The sequence below is a fragment of the Pectinophora gossypiella genome, chromosome 25 (genome assembly GCF_024362695.1).
Source record: "Pectinophora gossypiella chromosome 25, ilPecGoss1.1, whole genome shotgun sequence".
Taxonomy (NCBI): domain Eukaryota; kingdom Metazoa; phylum Arthropoda; class Insecta; order Lepidoptera; family Gelechiidae; genus Pectinophora; species Pectinophora gossypiella.
The window spans coordinates 8758593-8779983 of record NC_065428.1 but is presented as its reverse complement, the minus strand read 5'-3'; the positions used below and the strand labels follow the sequence as shown (position 1 = coordinate 8779983).

At 38.0% G+C, this 21391-nt stretch overlaps 2 protein-coding genes across 6 annotated transcripts in view; one reads left to right on the top strand and one right to left on the bottom strand.

Annotated features, from left to right (window-relative positions):
• Positions 1–7378, top strand: part of LOC126378081 (regulator of chromosome condensation-like) — a 46368-nt gene extending 38990 nt beyond the window's left edge. For 4 of the 5 annotated variants that reach the window (XM_050026230.1, XM_050026228.1, XM_050026229.1 and 1 more), the window contains one exon: positions 488–7378. In XM_050026230.1, the coding sequence (XP_049882187.1) occupies positions 488–819 (332 nt within the window). In that variant the 3' untranslated portion in view covers positions 820–7378. The remainder of the gene's footprint in view (positions 1–487) is intronic. The other variant, XR_007568033.1, reaches the window with a different exon arrangement.
• An 886-nt stretch (positions 7379–8264) lies between these two features.
• LOC126378195 (methylosome subunit pICln) lies at positions 8265–21188 on the bottom strand. The gene is made up of 6 exons (XM_050026414.1): positions 20910–21188; positions 19124–19264; positions 18371–18472; positions 16567–16697; positions 16109–16225; positions 8265–15722 (listed from the first exon to the last, which is right to left on the bottom strand). Exons 1-6 carry the CDS (start codon positions 21029–21031, stop codon positions 15697–15699), a joined length of 639 nt encoding a protein of 212 aa, XP_049882371.1. The 5' UTR covers positions 21032–21188; the 3' UTR covers positions 8265–15696.
• Between the last annotated feature and the right edge of the window lie 203 nt (positions 21189–21391).

Sequence of the window (21391 nt, the reverse complement as noted above, 5' to 3'; positions counted from 1 at the left end):
GATGTTTTTTTTAATCTATTTAAAGAGCTTAGTCACTACTATGTCGCTCTGTAACAACTACATTGTTTTAAGCTTGGCCTAGAACGCCGATAAATTATCGCAGTTTTAAACCCACCCTAACTAATCGATATAGTGCTCTAGCTTCCCTGGACAAAGGAAAAGCCAAAACACTGTTACATACTCCAACCTCCTTAATACTACAACATACAATTTGAGTAACATTATTCCTATGATTGTCATTCCGAATACACTCTAACATTATGTGCAGTACATCCTCCACTACCCCACATTTTGTACAGTTTGGAGATTCTGTATTTTCTCATCAGGTAGGCAAATTTATTTAATGGTAAATGCCCAGATTACTAATTCGTTTCTACTCAGGCAGTTGTTGATCCAAGGAACGGCCAGCGGTTCAGGTTGTATTGTCCTATACCAAATACGCACCTCTTAAGATTATGTTGTTTTTAATCATTTCTCAATTCCACAGACAACAAACAAGACAAAGACAAAAAGGAAGACAAAGATACAGACGCGGACGCCAAAACAGAGTCTTCAAAAGAGGCCTCCAAACCGGAGACCACGGACTCTTCAAGCCAAGACACAGTCGAGAGCGACAAACCATCGAGCGAGGACGTCGAAATGCAAGAACCGGCGGCGGAGGCCAACCCCTCACAACCAGAGGCCGCTCCCACACAAGAACCAGAGGCCAAAGAACCTCCAAAAGCCGTCGAAGTCAACGTCAATGGGGCTCAAGAAGAGCCAGTGGAAACTAAAACAGTCGAAGCGTTATCTGCCGAAGCCCTAACGACGACGGCGTGATGCTAGACACTTTGTAAGTCCATTTTATAGCAGTTTCGTGGTCGGGGCCTGCCATCGTAAACGGTAGTTAGGCGAAGAGGATAACTCTCAAAAAAAGGATATAGTTCAAGGGTCTTTTGTCGCGCGGCCAAAATTAGAAAGAAAACGTCATTTTTGCATAATTATTTTTTGATTGAATACGGAGATCGGCGAACGGAAATAAGCGAGCATTCAGGCTGTAAAATGACGCTACGAAAATCGTACCGCGTTGGGTGGGGCTTCAAAATCGTACCGTCATACCTGGCCTTTATTGCTGTTCAAATTCAATTCAAATTCAAAAATCTCTTTATTCATTAGGTAACATAGTTACACTTTGAATCGTCAATTTTTACATAACGTCTCATCCGACTAAAACTACTGCAGCTTCTCACAACCTGTATAGCCGGGGAAAGGAAGCTGCAAGAAAAACCTCGGCACAGGGCCCTAGACGTTCTTTAAAAAAAGTAAACAAAATATTTTTATACAATCATACCTCGACTGTGGTATTAAGGTATAAATCTCAGCGTCTTTTGTCACTTGCCGGTAAGCACATACAAATAGCGACGTAAAATCAATAACAATAGTGCTAATTCCTGTAAACACCATCTAATTTTATATTAAGTTATACCTGTCATTTTCTTATCCGCCGAAAAGGAAAAAGACGGGTAATCGACAGGCATAAAATTTATGGAACACACGTCAATTTTAAGCACAAATCTAAAACAACCCTATAAAAATTTTGGCTAATAACCCGTCAGAATTAAGTTGACAGCACACGTCAAACGGTGAAACACACAACGCTATATACAAGGTGTTAGTGACATCGTAACGAATACTGCGGGGGATGATTCACACCATGATTCTGAGTTAATATCAAGTGGAATTTTCCGTCGCACAATTCATGATTTCTTTTTAATTATTTTCGATTCTATAATTTTGCGATCGAAAATTGCACTTGAATAATGAGCAACTCAGAATAATCAGCTGAATCAACCCCCTCAGTATTCGTTACGATGTCACTTACACCCCGTACCAGTACGGTCATGAGCAATATAATGTACCCAATTCAGGACTCTGTCGCACTAACGTATTTGACATTTAGTGAGACTTACAGTTCAATTTGTCAAAAAAGTTAATGTGACATGGTACCAAAATGTATACATATACAGGTAGCCATACAAGTAGGTATGAGTATTAGTGACATCGTAACGAATACTTAGGGGGATGATTCACACCATGATTCTGAGTTTATATCAAGTGGAATTTCCTGTCGGGAATTATTTTCCGTTCCATACTTTTGCGACGGAAAATTCCACTTGATATCAACTCGGAATCATGGCCTGAATCATCTCTCAGTTTTCGTTACGATGTCACTAACATCTCTGTATACGTAATATGTTGTTTTTTGGGAATGAACCTTGGAAAGTTCCTCAGCGACAGAAGATCCTTGACCTAATGTTGTTGGGTTGCCGTTCTAAAGGTACCCAGTTCATGGTAGGTATACAGGTCGTTGTTGTAAAGTGAAATTGGAGCTGTATACAGTTGGTATTGTGACATTTCGGACGATGTGTGTTGTTTAAATATAGAAGTTATATTTTTGTATGGATTTTGAGATTATTGTAATACCAGCGTGGCTGTGCGCGTGTCCCGTTTTCTAGAATATCAGAATATACTTCTAAGTTGTAGCTTAGAAGTTACCGTTATCAACATTTATATTTGAAAAGTGAATAATTTAATTTATAAATAAATTATTATAGAAAAAAATTGGATACACTACCATTTATTTTTATTGGTATAATCGCAATTAATGTAATTTTCTCTTTGAATTAATTTCAAAATTCATTTCAGAAATTAAATCATAAACTATTTGATTTAAAAAATCAAGACCAAATTCAGTATTTATTTGAAAAAAATATTGATCATCTTTTTTTTAGTGTTACAGCAACGACCAATTTGCATAATCAGACATTTCATAATAAAATATTTAAAATGTGAAACAGATATATTCGAAGTCACTAAGAAATCAATGATACAAAACTTGAAACAGATTTTACAAATAAGTATTATTGTAGGTGCAATTTTGTCTCTCTCTAAATACCAGTTTTAGATTATCACAGTATAGTAAATAAATATAAATTATTTATTTAAATTCACATACGAAAAAATTGCGTAATTTTGAAAAATATTCTCCAACAACAAAACTGCTTTAATTAAGAGAAATAACAGTTTTAAGCGGTGTAAAATTACGTACACATCATATATTAACTCACGCCTGTAAATCCTAATAGGATGGGCAGAGCCGCAAGTAATCAGAAAACAACTATCAGCCAATTTTGGAGAAGTCCCAAGATGGATATGATGAACCGTAGGTGATCAGCTAATCAAATCATTCATAACATAAACTTTGTGTTGGTAGGTTGTTGAAGTGTGTGTGAATATGTTTCAAAATTATTCAATATTTAATCGATAATAAATACTGACTTCGAATATATAAAGCCGACCACGGAACTGCGATTACGCCGCGAAATCATGTTTACAAGTTCTTTTACAAGGTTTTGTCTTGAAGGAAATAGATGATTCACTGAATTTCAAGAAATTGAAATCATCATCACCAGCCCACTAACGTCCCCACTGCTGGGTCACGGGCCTTCCCTATGGATGGATAGGGAGATCGGGCCTTAAACCACCACGCGGGCCCAGTGCGGATTGATGGTTATTAACAACTGCTAATGCAGCCGGGACCAACGGCTTAACGTGCCTCCCGAAGCACGGAGGAGCTCGAGATGAACTTGTTTTGTGGTCACCCATCCTATGACCGGCCTTTGCGAAAGTTGCTTAACTTCAACAATCGCAGACCGAGCGCGTTTACCGCTGCGCCACCGAGCTCCTCTAAACATAGCGTCACGTATCCCATAAGGGGAAGGCAGAGACGTATAGTATGCACCCATTCCTCGCGAGCTGTGTTTAAGTCCCATGTGGTTCGAGCCTATTGCCATTAACCGGACACAAATCCTGAAACCACGTGATATCAATTATATATGATACAAACGTGAATTTAAACTCACTCATTTGGCTCGAACATTAGAAAGAAAGAAACATACATACATACATAAACTCACGCCCGTAACCCCTAATGGGGTGGGCAGAGCCACAAGTAATCAAAGACAACTTGCAAGCCACTGTTGATACGATGTCGTAAGCTGGATATGATGAACCTTATGGTGATAAGGGATCAGCCTATCGCCCATAACATTAGTCCATCATGTTAGAGGACACAATCCCTCTGTCGGTTTTTACGACATGCCCGGGAAGACAAGCAGCTGAACGTTTTCTGTTTTTTTATTTTTAGAAAGAAAGAAACGTTTATTATAAAGGGACACCACAGTAACAAATATATAATATAAAACACGGAGTAACACATAACTTACAATCAAAACACATAATAAAACAACTTACACGAGAAATACAAATAATTGAGTGTATGGACTGGTCAACGATGGTGGTGGTGTCCTTTATAAAAGGGCCTCACTCAGCATACGCCGCGGCGCGAGCCACGACGTTGGTATTCTGTGGACCCTGACGATTATAGACGGTTATACCGCTCACCGAAATTGGTCTAACAGAAAGCTCGGTGAGGTATGGGTACTTAATCCATCTTACGATACGCTACCTCTGACTACCCCCATTGGGAATATAGGTCAGGTTATATGTGTGTAACTATATTGTCTTAGATTACCAATCCGCCACCTATGCAAAAATAATGTATTTTTAACCATTTCATCTTTGTATTCGTCCATAATATAAACTGTAGTCTTCACAATTCACACTAGTTACTAAAACAGGTTAAATTTCTTTCCACGGCTTATAAATGATATTTATAAGATAGATAATTTATAAGTAAGAAATTACCTTATACAAAACGGAAGTATGAAAAGAATCGATAATGGTTTCGCGACGTAATTTTATCGACCGAAAGAAATATCTAAGTTAGACAAATACGTCTGTCATTATGGCAATATATATTGTTTATAATTGAAAAGAAATAATGTTTAAACATGCTGTGAATCTGTATCGGGACTCGTACGGAAGAACTGACAGCCACTTCTAAATATATACAAACCCATGCCCATGGTGTAAGAAAACCATGTATGCTCAATCCTATGACAAGCTGCCATTGCTAGACGTAAGTGTTATCGCTGTGTTACCATTAAATTGGTATCTCCAACATTCCAAAAAAGTAAAGGAGAATGGGCGAATCTGGTCCAAGAACCTCCACTGATGAGACTTATATGTATTGAAAGCTTATGCTTTCCCTATGATTCTGGCAAAGTTCTATCAGATTCTGTCTCGGGGTGCTTTTTCTACAGCCATGTTTGTCCTGGCACCATTTAGCAACAAATCTCGAATCGATTTCAGTCCCTCATTTTATTTTATCAGATTTTTAGCCAAGACAAACATGGCCGTAAAAATAGAATACCCCAGGACAGAATCTGATAGAACTTTGCCAGAATCATAGGGAAAGCATAAGCTTTCAATAAATATAAGTCTCATCAGTGCAGGTTCTTGGACCAAGTTACATACAAATGTGCCCATTGTCATTTGATTATTGAAAATTAATCGACTCACTAAGTAATGTATTTTATTACTATTACTTGTCACATATATAAAAATCATTAAAACTGTAAGTAAATCTTTTACTAAATGTTCAAAATTTTCTTGCAAAATTAATATAAGAATAATGGTCGTGGGTAATTTATTTTTTTCGAAATGGCAACACAGGGTGGGATGACGTCGGCTGGGCTAACCTTGAAATGTTAGCTGTCACTTTTGAGCATACCAGCCGCGAATTATATTGAGTCGCCCGGCGCGAATTATATTGAGCGCTTCGACCAATAAACGATACGAATGCTATCTACGTAGATGGACGTCAAACGGCTATTGGTGGAAGGCCGCGATATAATTCGCTCCGCGCGCGGTGCGGTTACCGTGCAGAGCCAACTGGTCTTCTTATAATTGACATTACATTCGCGTCTCTTTCTCACTAAGCTAGTATACCGTTAATGCGAGAGAGACGAAAAATACGTTCTTATACCATGTTATAGACTATAGAAAATAACTGACGGTTTTTACGACATGCCCGGGAAGATAAGCAGCGTGATATAAACTCATATATTTCTTTTTGGTGTAAACGGTATATGTTGACTGTAGCTGATGCAAAATTGTGGGTGACATTTTAATTACTAAGTGAAGATTGGAATGTTAATATTGTTGTTAGATTATCAAAGGCCTATTTATAAAGGTTAGGGGTGATATTGAGCCCTACTCCAGTATATACCATCTAATTTTATTTCAAGTTATACCTGTCATTTTCGTATCCTCCGAAAAGGAAAGGGACGGATAATCGACAAGCATAAAATGTGTGTTTCATAAACACGTCAATTTTAGGCACAAATATAAAAGAACCCTCTAAAAATGTTACATTGGCCGATAACCCAACAGAATTATGTTGACAGCTCACGTCAATCGAGTTTGTATATCATGCCTATTTTATTCGCCCGGGTCTTCTATCGTATGGGTTGTGAGGTGGATTACCAACCTCATCAACGCTGGTGTCAGGGTTACTATTGAGCCGCCAAAGGCCCCTGACATGACTCATGTAACGACTACTTACTTACATCAGTAAGTAGTAACCGGGACCAACGGTTTAACGTGCCTTCTGAAGCTAGTTACTTTTGGACAATCAGGTGATCAGTCTGTAATGTCCTAACCAAACTAGGGATCACAAAGTGATTTGTCCCCACCGGGATTTGAACCGGGGACCTCCGGATCGTGAGCACAACGCTCAACTATTCGTTTTAAAATTCCTTTTCTTTTTCGGCGGATAAGAAAACGACGGAACTTAAAAGAAAATTATGAGGTGTCTGCAGGGATCAGGGTCGATGTAGTTTGAAAATATGACCATCAGTTTTGTATAAGCTTTGTAAGATATTTTCGGTCGGCAACAAGTGTAAAATAGTTCGTACGATCACGATATCGTAGTTTTAGAGTCGAGGTTGCTAGTTTAATAATTATTAAATAAAATATTAACTTTAAGAATGTGTCTAGTGTTATTATTAATGTATGAGTGTTTACTGGTACAAAGCGATTCAGGTAGGTTAGGAGTAGACGTAGAAATTATCATTTTGCTCCAATCGGATACTTTACGTTACTTGTGGGGTTTTTGAGATACCTAAGGAGTAATATCACACCCGTGAGACTCCAAAAATGCCAGCGAGACCATAGGCGGATCCGGGGGGAGGCTTGCTCCACTCGTCAGACCATTTCAGCCCCATGTAAATAGGTATTGAAGTCTTAAATATCTCCCAAGTAACCAATATTCGAGTATCCGACCGCAAGTAAACTTTTTGTTGAATGTTTTATTATTTTATAGAAAATTTTTCGTGCATGAAGTACAAAAGGTACAATTTATTTCACTGGACGATGTTCTTAACTGTTATATTATAATGTATTGTGTTTTCCTAATAAAAGATAGTAGTGTAAATTCGTGTTTTATTTCCTGTCCAATAAAAACAAACGGAAAAAAATTAAGGAAAGAGAGGAAGGGGTAGACCTAGGAGAACATTTATGAAACAAAAGAGAAAGTGCAGGTGTCGTATTAGGAGGTGAAGGATTTGGCGGGAAGAAGAGAGGAATGGCGATTACTCTACCGACAAAAAGCGCAGCTCTTAACTAAAGAGAAACAACGGTGCAGTGTTGTCGCAACGGCTTGACAACACGTGTCGCATTTTTCCAAGGTTCTGAACCTCAAAACGAAACCCACGTAGGATCAATGTTGTCCATTCCGTCTTATATCATGCTAACAACCTCGTTTATTCTGCCGCGTGCGGTCGCTCTCTCGCTCTACCAAATGACGTTTCTGAACAACAAAAAAGGATATAGTTTGTGACACTGAGCCGCATAAAACTAAATTTTCTCATAACTTCTATGGTTTTTTGGGCTCTCATCTGTACAAATAAGTGTAATAAAGATAATAATATTTACCCATTAAATTACATTCGCTGTAAAGTTAACTACCTGGTTACTATCTATGAACTATGATGAAGTTGAATTACTTCTACAAAACTTGGTTTGACTCACCCAGTGCAGTGGCTAGTGTACTTCATACCTTTCCGATCCCAAGTACATACTCGACGTAGGGCTGCATTGGTAACTTAAATCGCCCCTCCGCGCACATGCATTCGCTCACACACACACACACAGCCTCTACAAACATAAGTTAATTGAGTCAAAATGTAACTTATTACTATTATGTTGTCCACAACATATTACCTTCAGGTAGTAAACGATTATTATTATTATAAAAGCATAAGAAGTTCGATAAAGTGACATGTGGTTCAACCGTTACATGTTATTAATAAAACAGCCAATTTTGATATGGTTTCTTTATTCAATCGCAATAACTAGACACATTTGGAATACAAATACTACGCTAAACGCGATTTGAGCGTTCCTTTACAAAGTTAACGTTTGACAAAAAGTTTTGACACTTCGAAACCGATATCTACGTAATCAAAATCGCAAGTTTCAAATAATACTGTAGGCGTATAGACAGAAATATGACCATTACAGACGTCGATCTGCTCACCATCGATCACGTTGGTCTAATAAAGCTCCGTGTAGCGCGGGTACTTAGTACATCATGCGATTCCGTACCTCTAACTACCCCAATTGGGAACATAGCCGTGAGATTTTAATTATTTTATACAAATATGCAGTCTAGCAACCCTGGGTTGACTTTTTCTAGCGTTTAGGGCAAGAAACCTATGGCTATACGCACCATTAATTTTTTACCTTTAGACTGCATGAAAGAAATATTTAATAATTAAATACACGATAAAATAATTTTAAATACACGGATTGACATTGGCATTACATTAATTTTTAGCATTGCCCAAAAAAAGGGATTTTTAAAAATGGCGCTCAAAATAAATCGGTCACCTTCAAGTTTTTCTGTATATAAATTAAATTGCATTCAAAATAAAGGACTTATTTTTAGCCTTAATATTAGAAGTTACATAAACAATTACAGCCTTTTAAACTCTGAAATTCGTACAAGTTGCCATAACCCAGCACATTATATGCAGCTAACTTCACTGCGTACGTTTTGCCGCCACATTATATTATTTGAAACTCGCGCCACAACAATATTGGATGAAACTCCTACAAAAATATCACATTCAATTTTTCAATGTCTTATCTTTCCATAAGCTTTAGTGCGAAATTACAGACAACAGCTTAAACAACGATATTTTAACAAGAGCGAAGGAACTATTGGTAGATACATAAAACATTGAACAGTGTAATAGCAATATTAACGCTAAAAATATATAAACTGTTCAGAGAAAACACATAATAAGGTACTTCGAACACCGGAAGTCAAGATCATAACTGTAAACGCAAAATATCCTATAATATTTTGTCTTTTTGCGAATATCCAGTTAGAAATCTCTCGGAAGTTGGTAACGTAAGTTCTAACTGTATATTTTCAAAAAGATTCTAGGTGTGACCAACGGTGTTCGAAAATCCACCCAATACTCTGTCCTAGTTCGATGCAAAAAAAGTTAAAATATTTAGTCTATGGTTACAGATAAGAAACTAAATTTTACGCTAGCCCGCAATGAAGCAGCGTGGTGGAATATGGTCTATATTCCCGAGTCCTGTGCCTGGACATACGCTCCAATATCATCTTGATACGTTTGTGTTAAGATTTGTAGGCTACTTGGCTTTTTTTGCATCGAATCAGAATATTGTAGGTACACCGAAATTACATTACATATGACTTAGGTGCTATATTCGACATCTCTTCACTGACTTAACATTTTGAAAGCAAACCAGAATTTTGCAGCCATTTTAATAGTCACAGACTATCAAAAGATTGCCAATGCAATATCTTAGCGAGATAACATTATATAATATATTCATACCAAGTCCATAAGGCCATACAACTCATTAGGAATTTCACGACATTAATATTGACTTAATCCAAAGAAATATTAATGCAGCAATGGCGGCCCTAGCAAAATATTTAGGTGGTGTGAGAGCTCACAGTAGCTAAACATTATATCTTTTAAAAATGTCCTTTACCCATTAAATGTATGAGTTCTAAGTGGCCGCTAAGAGGTCTAAATCACAGGGCAGGTGAGCCCAATCCAGTTACTCCCCTGTAAATCCGGGGTTGCCAGCCAGGGTGGTCCCGTCTTGGCTGATTTTGCCCCCCAACCGCAAAAAAAAAATGGCGCCCGTTCACCGTCGCCCCGCTCTAAGGCCGCCACTTTAATGCAGTAATAATTGTATTATGCCGATGACATTAATTTATGACCATATTACTATATGTATAAAGATTACCCAATAATCTCGCTAAAGAAAAATACATAACCCTCATCATTCTTACACACAAGTAAAACACACCGAATTATTGTAATGAAAAAATTAAATAAAATGACATTAAAAATGTTATGCTACTGTCAGCACGGTTCCCATTTATAAATGTTATTATAATAATTCTACAAAAATACTACTGCAGTTATTTGAAATATCGTGAGTTTTATTAGTAATAGGTAAACTACACATTTATAAAAATTTAGATGTGTATTTTATAATTGCCACTTGTGAATATAGCTTTATTAGCCGACTTCAAAAAAAAGGTTAATAATTTCACCCGTATGTTATGCTAAATTATTGTGGCAAATTCCACAGATTTATGTATGTCTGTCAACGCATTTCACAGAACCTCCAATCGCGTCGCAATATCCTTATATTTTTTTATAGTATTTTATGCAACAGTTGTATAAGAAGGGTCAAAAAATGCGAGTGGCGTGAGTTGCGATGTGAGCCTTGGCGAACATCGCAATAAGAGACGCCACGAGCATTTTTTGACCTAGTTATACAACGTTGCATACAATACTTTTTCTACGACGACGTAATTTTAAACGAAACACTATTCTATTCTAAATTTTCCAATTTATTTTCCAACGCGCGGGAAAATGGCGGCAAATGTATACTTTTTTTTTATAGTATATCTATGGCACCAAACAAAGTAAAGGTGCCAGTTTCCAGGTCAAAAAAAAAAAAAAAACAACAACAATGCTTTTTTGGCGACATTATAGTACAGTTACACTTTGTAAACAATGCTTTTATAGGCCATAGAGCGTACACTTTTTCAAAGAGTTTAATTATGTATGTACTTATATTAGACTTTTTGGTTATTTAAATGCCAGATTAAAGTAGAGGAGTAGAAAAAAAATTTTAAGTATTTAATCTATGACATACTCGTTGAAACTAAAGTGTCAATGAGCGAGTTTTCAGCTTACGTTATTTAAAAATCACATGGCGTTGTTCAGTTTAGGAAGTTTTGTTTTTGTGGGCAAAGGGAACATAGCCCATACAGCCAGTAAACCATTGCCTAAAAATGAATCATAGTAAAAAAATAACGAGTTTCTAGCAGCCTTTATTTATAGCGGTAAAGAGAGTTCAAAACTTTAAAGTCCATAAAAACAAATACTTTATGGCCTAAGAGAAGTTTTTTTTTTTATTCGGCCCGCTAGCTATACTTTCAGCATTCTAAACTCAACAACGCCATCTGTGTGATTTTCAAAGAACTTCATCTGGAAAGTTCCTCATTGTAAAATACCTCCTTGTAACCCCACTACTCCATAGATGACAAAAACATTGAGCTCAAAACTGTTGAAATCGACCGAATTAAAATGGACAAGGCAAATTAAATTGGGCGGAAGGCAAGAGGGAATCCACTGCCCTATTTTTCCTCGGCCTTACGAGGTTAAGACAGATGTAAGACATTTTCGTATTAATTTAGTCGAAGGGTTTGTACAATTATTATTAAAAAGTCCGTGTAATTGCCATAAAAGGGTTTTAAAAAATAACGCTAATAGAATAGAAAGAAAATGTGACATTTTGTTAGGTTATGTCATAGAATAAGTAATACTACGTATAGAACGGACACTCTCCGTGCCGCAGCAATTTGTATGGGTACCGAGCTACATTTACTTCACCCCAACTTTAGTCTATTTAAGCCGTTAAGTAAGGGTGCGCGCGCAGACTTTCTGTCTCTCTCGCACTTACGTGATAACGCGACACACTATAACAATGGAGTGTCCGGGTTGTACTTATATCAACCCTATACAGGGTGTTAGTGACATTGTGGCGGACCCAACTAGTTGGCCAGCTAGTTCCGACCACATGCAACAGATGGCGCCACATTCAATAATGCAGTCTTCAAGCAGTCGTAAAACGCGATATCGAAGTTTACACAGCAAGACGCATATATACAACTTCCAACATAACACCGTTGGATCGTCGATCCCTAGTCACACTACCAACTTGTGGCTAGCGGGGTACTATGCTCAGTTCGGTACCCCGAAAACATCCTTTGGCAGCACACCCTTGCCGCCAAAACATCGTAACGAAAACTTTGAGGGATGGTTCAGACCATGCTTCTGAGTTGATATCAAGTGGAATTTTCCAACGCAAAAGTATAGAATCGAAAATAATTTAAAAAAACTAAAATACAAAATGAATTTTGCGACGGAAAACTCCACTTGATATCAACTCGGAATCATCCCCCTCAGTATTTGTTACGATGTCACTAAAACCCCGTATATTTTCTTTCAATTCTGCTGTCGTTAATATAAATAGAAAACACCCTTACCCTCCGGCTATAAACTAAGAACCATTTATATTAAATTCACGCTATATCCTTTACGGGGCAGTCGAAAAAAAAGCGTACGGATATTGTACCGAAAAAAATGCTATTTGATAAAAGCGTTGCTTGGAATGTGATGTGTTTGAATGCTTAACGTGTCTACTCACCCCGTAAAGCGTATATCGTCGTTGCCAATTTAAAATCTGTGTGCAATCGGGTCAATTTTACAGAAATTAAAAAATAAACTTCCGCCTGAAAATTTCTTGTATGACTGTGTTAATAAAAATATTAAAAGATAATTGATATTTACGTACATAAGTGTTTGTACTGAATGTTTTAGGACCACCAGGAATGACGGCCTTTGTGGTTCAGTGGTTGAGCGTTGGACTCACGATCCGGAGGCCCCGGGTTCGAATCCCGGTGGGGACATATCACAAAAATCACTTTGTGATCACTAGTTTGGTTAGGACATTACAGGCTGATCACCTGATTGTCCGACAGTGAGATGATCCGTGCTTCGGAAGGCACGTTAAGCCGGTTACTACTTACTGATGTGAGTAATCGTTACATGAGCCATGTCAGGGGCCTTTGGCGGCTCAATCATAACCCTGATACCAGGGTTGATGAGGCCACCTCATAACCCACACGATAAGAAGAAGAGGACCAAAATACTATTCGACCATGACAAAAAAGAAATTTGGTGAGGGCGATATAAGAGCTTTTAAATTGGCATCGACGATATGACGTGAATATAATGAATTATATAATATATATAAGTCTTAGTGAAAATTATCAATTGTGGAAACAACTATTTTATTAGATATTTACAAGAATTAAAAAAAAAACTAAATGCATGTTTTTCAAAACTGTATCTTTATATTATAAAGTGCATTGTAGATTGTACCGACAGAGGGATTGTGTCCTCTAACATGATGGACTAATGTTATGGGCGATAGGCTGATCCCTTATCACCATAAAGTTCATCATATCCAGCTTACGACATCGTATCAACAGTGGCTGCAAGTTGTCTTTGATAGATATTATTATTTCCTTTTAAACTATAGTTTATCTCCTCTTTCGGAGGGTATTTACCAGAGACACGGGTCACAGACCAAGTGCCACTGGAAGGAGGGTAATTATGTATCTGTGCGTTCAGTCATGATGTCAATGTCGGAGGATAGGAATTTGCGTACTATCCGACAGGTGTTAAGTATGGCTGCTTTCTGCATGATGACATACGTGTTGGTAGGGTGGCCTAGCATTTTCAGACTGTGGTGTAGGTGCTTGGGAATCAATTATTATTATTATTATTATTATTACTTGTGGTTCTGCCCACCCCATTAGGGATTACGGGCGTGAGTTTATGTATGTATGTATGTGTTTAGATTGTACTGTCGAACGAAATTCGATTTGCCCGTCGCTCTCGCATCGGACTTTACAGCCATTTTAAAAGCTGCCACAGAAACTGTGGTGTCCCTTTATAATAAACGTTTCTTTCTTCTTCTTTCTTTCTAAACGCTGTTTGAATCATCTGATGAAGATGTAAAGGCCTGAGATGATGATGGGCGAGAGTTATATTATTTGCGTTCTAGCGCGGAGCAAATGGAGACGCTGCCAATGCGGGTGGATACAAACTTCAAACTGATTTTAGTTTGATAGTTACCAAACTAGTGTCCTTCACTCACAATACGTGCAAGAAAGATGTAGCTAGTTATACTGGCCCCGATTCCTGCAGACATCTCTTAATTTTACTTTAAGTTATACCTGTCATTTTCTTATCCGCCGAAAAGGAAAGGGACGGATGATTGACAGCTCTTAATTTTAGGAAGAATGAGTAAATAAATGAATAACCCGGGCGAATTTTTAGACGGTTGTTTTAGATTTGTGCTTAAAATTGACGTGTGTTCCATAAATTTTATGCTTGTCGATTACCCATCCCTTTCCTTTTCGGCGGATAAGAAAATGACAGATATAACCTAAAATAAAATTAGATGGTATTTACAGGAATTAGCACCACTGTCAAATTAAGTTAAGAAATTAGACGGTGGTCGCCCGAATTTACACCAGTGACAACCGTCAATATCAAGTGGAATTTTCCGTCGCAAAACTGACGAAAACACACTTTAACACTTTCAAGGACAAAACGTCTAATGACGGTCCGATTCCAAGGTGTCATACTATCTGTTAGGAACCATCAATGACCCATGGTCTCTGCACGTGAAAGGGTTAAGTTATGGAACTTAAAACTTTACGGTGAACGCTGCCTCCTCCCGCGCGGCGGGTCGCGGGAGGCGGGGGAGGGTGAGTAAAAGTATGGACTTTTGCGACGTAAATTCCACTTGATATTAACTCAGAATGATTCAGCAATCACTCCCACAGTATTCATTAATGTCACTAACATCCTTAAGTGCACCACCTAGACCGAAATATTTTCCGTCTCTCTCGCACTAACGGTACACTAGATTAGTGAGATAGAGACGCAACATAATGTCGATCCCATTGTGTTACGTTTTACAGGATATAAACAGCAACACCCGATAAACGAGATAAAGACAGGATGATAAAATAAAGTGAGATAAAATACAAAATAGGTTAACACATTAAATATCCAGTAGACAAGATAATACAGGATGTTAATGACATCGTATCGAAAACTTTACGGTATGATTCAGAGTTGGTATCAAGTGGATTTTTCCGTCGCAAAAGTATGGAACGGAAAATTAATTTTCCGAGAGGCAAATCCACTTGATATCAACTCAGAATAACGATCTGAATCATCCCCTTAAGTATTTGTTACGATGTCACTAACACCCTATCTACTTGTATGGATGCTTGTACGTACTTTTACATGGTGTAAGTGACATCGTAACAAACACTGAGGGGGATGATTCAGCTCATTATCCTGAGAGAGAATATCAAGTGGAATTTTCCATTCGAAAAGTATAGAATTGAAAATAATTTAACAAAAAATACATTAATTTTGCGACGGAAAATTCTCAAAATTCCACTTGACATTAACTCAGAATCATGGGCTAAATCATCCCCCTGAGTATTCGTTACGATGTCACTAACACCCTGTATAACTTTTACAACGTACGATTGACGGGAATATGTACAGTTGTGGTGAAGATGAGGAAAATTCAATCCTCACTGATGTCTTCACTGTCTGCTGAAACAAAGAATACCTTTAAGATGTATTAAAAAGATTTACCTAAGAACTGTATTTTTTCTTTTTACAATGTAACTGACAGCCTCCGTGGTCTAGTGGTTAGAGCGTTAGGCTCACGATCTGGAGGTCCGGGTTCGATTCCCGATGGGGACATTGTCGAAATCACTTTGTGACACTGTCCTTTGTTTGGTAAGGACTTTTCAGGCTTGAATCACCTGATTGTCCGAAAAAGTAAGATGATTCCGTGCTTCGGAGGGCACGTTAAGCCGTTGGTCCCGGCTATTAGCCGTAAAAACACCTCCACCAACCCGCAGTGGAGCAGCGTGGTGGAGTATGCTCCATACCCTATGTTTTATTGACGTTATTTTTTAGTTTTTACGCACCTTCGTAATCCTGTGTTCCATTGGCAGCGTTGTTGTCAAGCCGCAGCTGGCGCAAGCGCGATGACGCGTCCTCGCCGGCGAGGTTGATTTCCTCTGCGTCTTCAAACTCATCCTCACCTAAAATAATGAACAGAATATAATAATTATCATAACATAAACAGCCTATTTAAGACCCACTGCTGGCTCACAGGCCTCCCCACAATCAATTGGAGGGGGTATGGAGCATACTCCACCACGCTGCTCCAATGCGTGTTGGTGGAGGTGTTTTTACGGCTAATAGCCGGGACCAACGGCTTAACGTGCCCTCCAAAGCACGGAATCATCTTACTTTTTCGGACAATTAGGTGATTCAAGCCTGAAAAGTCCTTACCAAACAAAGGACAGTCTCACAAAGTGATTTCGTGTGATTTAGTGAGTGAGATGATGGATCCATCTAGCTAAGGCATAATAAACTTTACCATCATCGAACTCCTCCCCGTCCATGTATGGGTCGTCGTCGACCTCGTCGGCGGGGTCGGGGTGCAGCGCCTGCCCCTGGCTCATGGCCGAGTACATAGCCTGCAGGTCTGACTCGTTCTGGGGGATAAATCTGAAAAATGACTCAAATGAGCGACTTTCCCGGTTGTTAGCGACACGAATAGGATAGTTTCCAACTAGTCAAATCAGTTACTTTTTACTAAACGTCAAAACACAAAATTACTATGAAATTTGTATGAAATAGCACACTGTGACGTCATAGAAAAACGTGATAAAATGTCGGACTTATTATTACGTTTTTCTTGATTAAAATTCATAAATAAGTTACTTAAAAAAAGAATTTTTTTTTTCGTTAATTCTAGATTCAAAATTTCATAATTTATCTTGAACCTAGTACACGACCCAATTAACGATTTAAATTAAAGCGGCAACGTATTTGGTGCGGGCAACCGACTCGGCGGCAGGTGGCGCTCTCCGCGCCTGCGCGTTCCTTCATTTCGATATTTGATTTTTCTCTCTGGCTAAGGCTTTTTGGCGGGAAACGGGAACGGGACAGTTGCTTTCTTCATTGAATAATCTAAATAATTAATACGAAGCGGTGTTTTGTGGTTAATGATCGCATTAAGTTAGTCGGAAGACATTCGCGAGTGTTATTATATTGGAGTATTCAATAAACAAAGTGTATCTGCCTATTTTCGCTTCATAACTCAAAAGTTTATGCGGACTTTTGAGTTAATTCGTTTGGGGTTCGGAGTAGGAGTCTACTCCGAGGGTGGGGGCTTAGGTTTCATCATCATCAACTTTTAATCTTTCATTAATTATCAAGAAAATAAATACGTCAGACAAGGCTGTATGGGCATAGTTCCCTTTGCCTTACCCTTCGGGGAAAAGCAAAACAAAAAAAAATCTCTCTGGCTAACCTCTCCGCCGCGCACCGCGCTCTTCGGTTGTCCACACGCAAAAAGCCCTTTTATAAAGCGATCGATATGTTTTTATGTTTTCCCTTCCTATATTTTTATTATTATATTTTATTCGGGGAGCTTACAGCATTATTTACACAATCAGAATCTTAATAATAAATAAAGGCTAATTACAAGCTACGACAGGTAATAAATTAATTATTATATAAAAACCGGCCAAGTGAGAGTCGATTTCGCGCACGACGGATTCCGTACCATTGAGTAGGTATACTCATATTGTAAAGCAGCGAAGTCTTAGTAATAGGGTCCCGTTTTTGCCCATTGGGTACGGAACCCTAAAAACTATTTTGATCATATAGATACATAAATAGTACAAATATACTTTATTGCACCAAAATAAAAGGAAATAATTGCAAAAGACTCTTAACTAGGTACACGGCAAATGGCGACCTTATTAAGCGATTTCTTCCAGACAACCATAAGGCGAGGAAAATGTAAAAATTGAAATTGAAAGTTTGCGGGTACAAACTAATAGTAATAATTTGTCATTCTTATTTTAAATTTGAGTTTTATACAGCACTGAGCACAATATTGGACTGAAAATAATAAAAAAAACCTATAAAATTTTGATGAATTTTCGGACAAGAAATTCCACTTGATATGAACTCAGAATGATAGTCTGAATCATCTCCCAAAGTTTTAGATAAGATGTCACAACACTCTGTATAACTCTGTCTACCGCTTCAGGGTATAGGTCTTCTTCTTCTTATCGTGTCGATGGCAAACTAAATAGTATCGGCCCAAAACTTGGCAACAAGTATGGCGCTATCTGCAGCGCTCATCAGGGGTATAGGTGTATACTAACCTGAGCTGCGAGAGGGGCTGGTTCTCCGGGTCGAACTCGTCGTCATCATCATCATCCTCCCCAGCGTCTCCGGCGCCCGCCTGCTGCGCCAGCTCTGGTATCCTGGAAGACATATCACACGGTCAATATAATATTATATTATTGCTCGGTGGCGCAGCGGTAAACGCGCTCGGTCTGGAATTGTTGAAGTTAAGCAACTTTCGCAAAGGCCGGTCATAGGATGGGTGACCACAAAAAAAAAGTTTCCATCTCGAGCTCCTCCGTGCTTCGGAAGGCACGTTAAGCCGTTGGTTCCGGCTGCATTAGCAGTCATTAATAACCATCAATCCGCACTGGGCCCGCGTGATGGTTTAAGGCCCGATCTCCCTATCCATCCATAGGGAAGGCCCGTGCCCCAGCAGAGGATAACATTAATGTGTAGTGGCTGCGTAAAACGAGGTGTATTGTATGAAATGTCCGGGGTGTGCCTAAAGACAGAGGCTATTTTAAGTTATACCTGTCATTTTCTTATCCGCTGAAAAAGAAAGGGACGGGTAATCAATAGGCACTGTTAGGCAGAAATTTAAAAACCTTTCCAAAATTTTATATTGGCCAATAACCTGACAGAATTAAGTTGACATGTGAAACGGGTTGCATAGCGAGATGCCTATTTTATTCGTCCGGTTTTTTCATTCACTTTAAACAAAAAACAGTTGTAAGACATCCTAAAAATAAAATTAGGATGTGTGTGCAGGAATCGGGGCCAATGTGTACCTGAGCTCGTAGTTAAGCAGCATAAACAATGCTGCAGCTGGTTCCCGCTGTATGGCATGCATAGAGATAGTCGGGTACAGCAGGGAGATGGTGGAGGTTGGTGTTCCGGCTGCTGTTACGCCGCCGCCCCACAACACGTTGCTGAAACAAAACATTCAGATCATAAAAAGTTTGTAAACAATGGCACATTATAGAATTTATCATCACTTTTTTTTTTTTCATTTTTGTGCCCAAACATGCGATCGGTCGACTGACCATAAGTAGTTTTTATGACTTGGTTTTAAGTGGCGCGCAGACAAGCCCCCTCATGAGAGGGCTGCCTTCGTTAAGATCACTAATTTATGATATGGAACAAGGAAAAGAATTCTTTCTTTCTTCTTCTTTCTTTCTAAAAGAGAAGAATTAAGAAGAAGAAGAAATATAAAACACAGCAGGAAATATGTGGAGAAAGCTGACGAGATACAGAGATAAGTGGAAAGACCTGGAGGAGGCCTTTGTCAAAAGACAATTGGACGAAGAAGACAAATAATATTATGTTTAAACATATTCTAAATATTAAGCTAAATATCAAGTTTAGAGTTAGATAAAGTTCATAATAAAGGCTACATCTATCTAATGTAAGAGCCACGCTCTTGTCAATATAGCATTCTCCATTCTTGTCTATCAAGGGCCAATTCTCTCACTTCCTTATAAGACACGACGTTCACCTTAAGATTAAAGAGATAATCTGTTCCATGTAAGCTCTTCTTGGTATGCCCCTTCCTCTCTTTCCTTGTAGCTTCCCTTCTATGATATTTTTAATAAAGTTGTAGTGCCCACTTTTAAATGAAGATGTCAGTAAACCAAAAAAAAATAATAAAAATGTTGGAAATAATATTAAGTGTCTAATCATCTTGCCTTTTCTGTCCTCAATAGCTCTCAATATTTGCATCTTTCCACTTACTTTTACTAGCACTTCTGCATTAGTAACCATAGAATTGGGTTGTGTACTAGGTTCAAAATAAATTATGAAATTCTGATTACTAAATAAAGACAGATCTAAAACTAACGAAAATTTGATTCGTTATTCTATTTAACTTATTTATGAATTTTAATTAAGAAAAACGTAATAATAAGTGCGACATTTTATCACGTTTTTCTATGACGTCACAGTGTGCTTTTTCATACAAATTCCATAGTCATTTCGTGTTTTGACGTTTAGTAAAAAGTAACTGATTTGACTAATTGGAAACTAGCCTATTATAAGATTATGAAAACGTTAATGACTATTCAATAGGAATGCATGGGAATAACCACTTGGGAACCAATAATAAGCAGCCAAATTACCGAAATTGTATTCAATATTTTAATGTTATTGAGAACATCGAGGCCCTTTTTTTCTTGTTGCTACTTTTCCTCGGCTACCTATTACAAATAATGTCCTTTGACTCCCCAGTATTTTTATCTCTGAAATTCGTTCCAACATGCGTCTATTATAAGGATCACAGTGTATTTGCTCTGTTGGTAGGTATTAAACAAATAAAACTGAGCTTTCCATTGTGTACAAAAGCTACCTTCAAAATAACAATTTCAGAATGAATTATGTCTAAGATTAAGGACTACAGGATTTGTTTTACAATATAGATAGGAATAGCAGGATAATCTTACAGTAAACATAATTTAAAAAAACAGAAGTGAAGAAAAAAGAAAATACCGCGTAACAATCGCAAAAAAAAGCGACGAATTCCGCACAACGGATTGTTACGTATATAAACAGATTGTGGAAGAAAATGGTTTCAATACCTACTTTTCTGTTATATACATGGTTCCGGTGCCCAGTTCCTGGTCATTCACAAGGAGTTTGGTTGATGGAGCCTCGAAAAGGACGCCCTCAACCGGCGCCACAAAATTTGACGATACTACCACCATTTTCACGAGGTTTCACACAAAATCGTCACTTTATTCTACAATAGGAATGTTATAAAACCTAGAAGCTCTAATTTAGAATATTTTTCTGATAGATTCCACACGTGGTTTCCAGCAAAAAACAAATAATTCGAACAAACGAAAACACGTTTCGCTTCGTTCTCACGCCATGAATGAATGTTTGACAGAAAAAAATCTTGTTCCCGTTGCCATTGAGAATTTAATAAGAAACCAATAGGAAATGAGAATAAATTTGTCTATCACCACAACAACCAATCAGAATAAAGTATTAAATAAGCGGGAAAATTCAAAACAGATTTAGTTTGGTTGTTGTTGCCACTTTATAAGTTTATAGGAAACAAA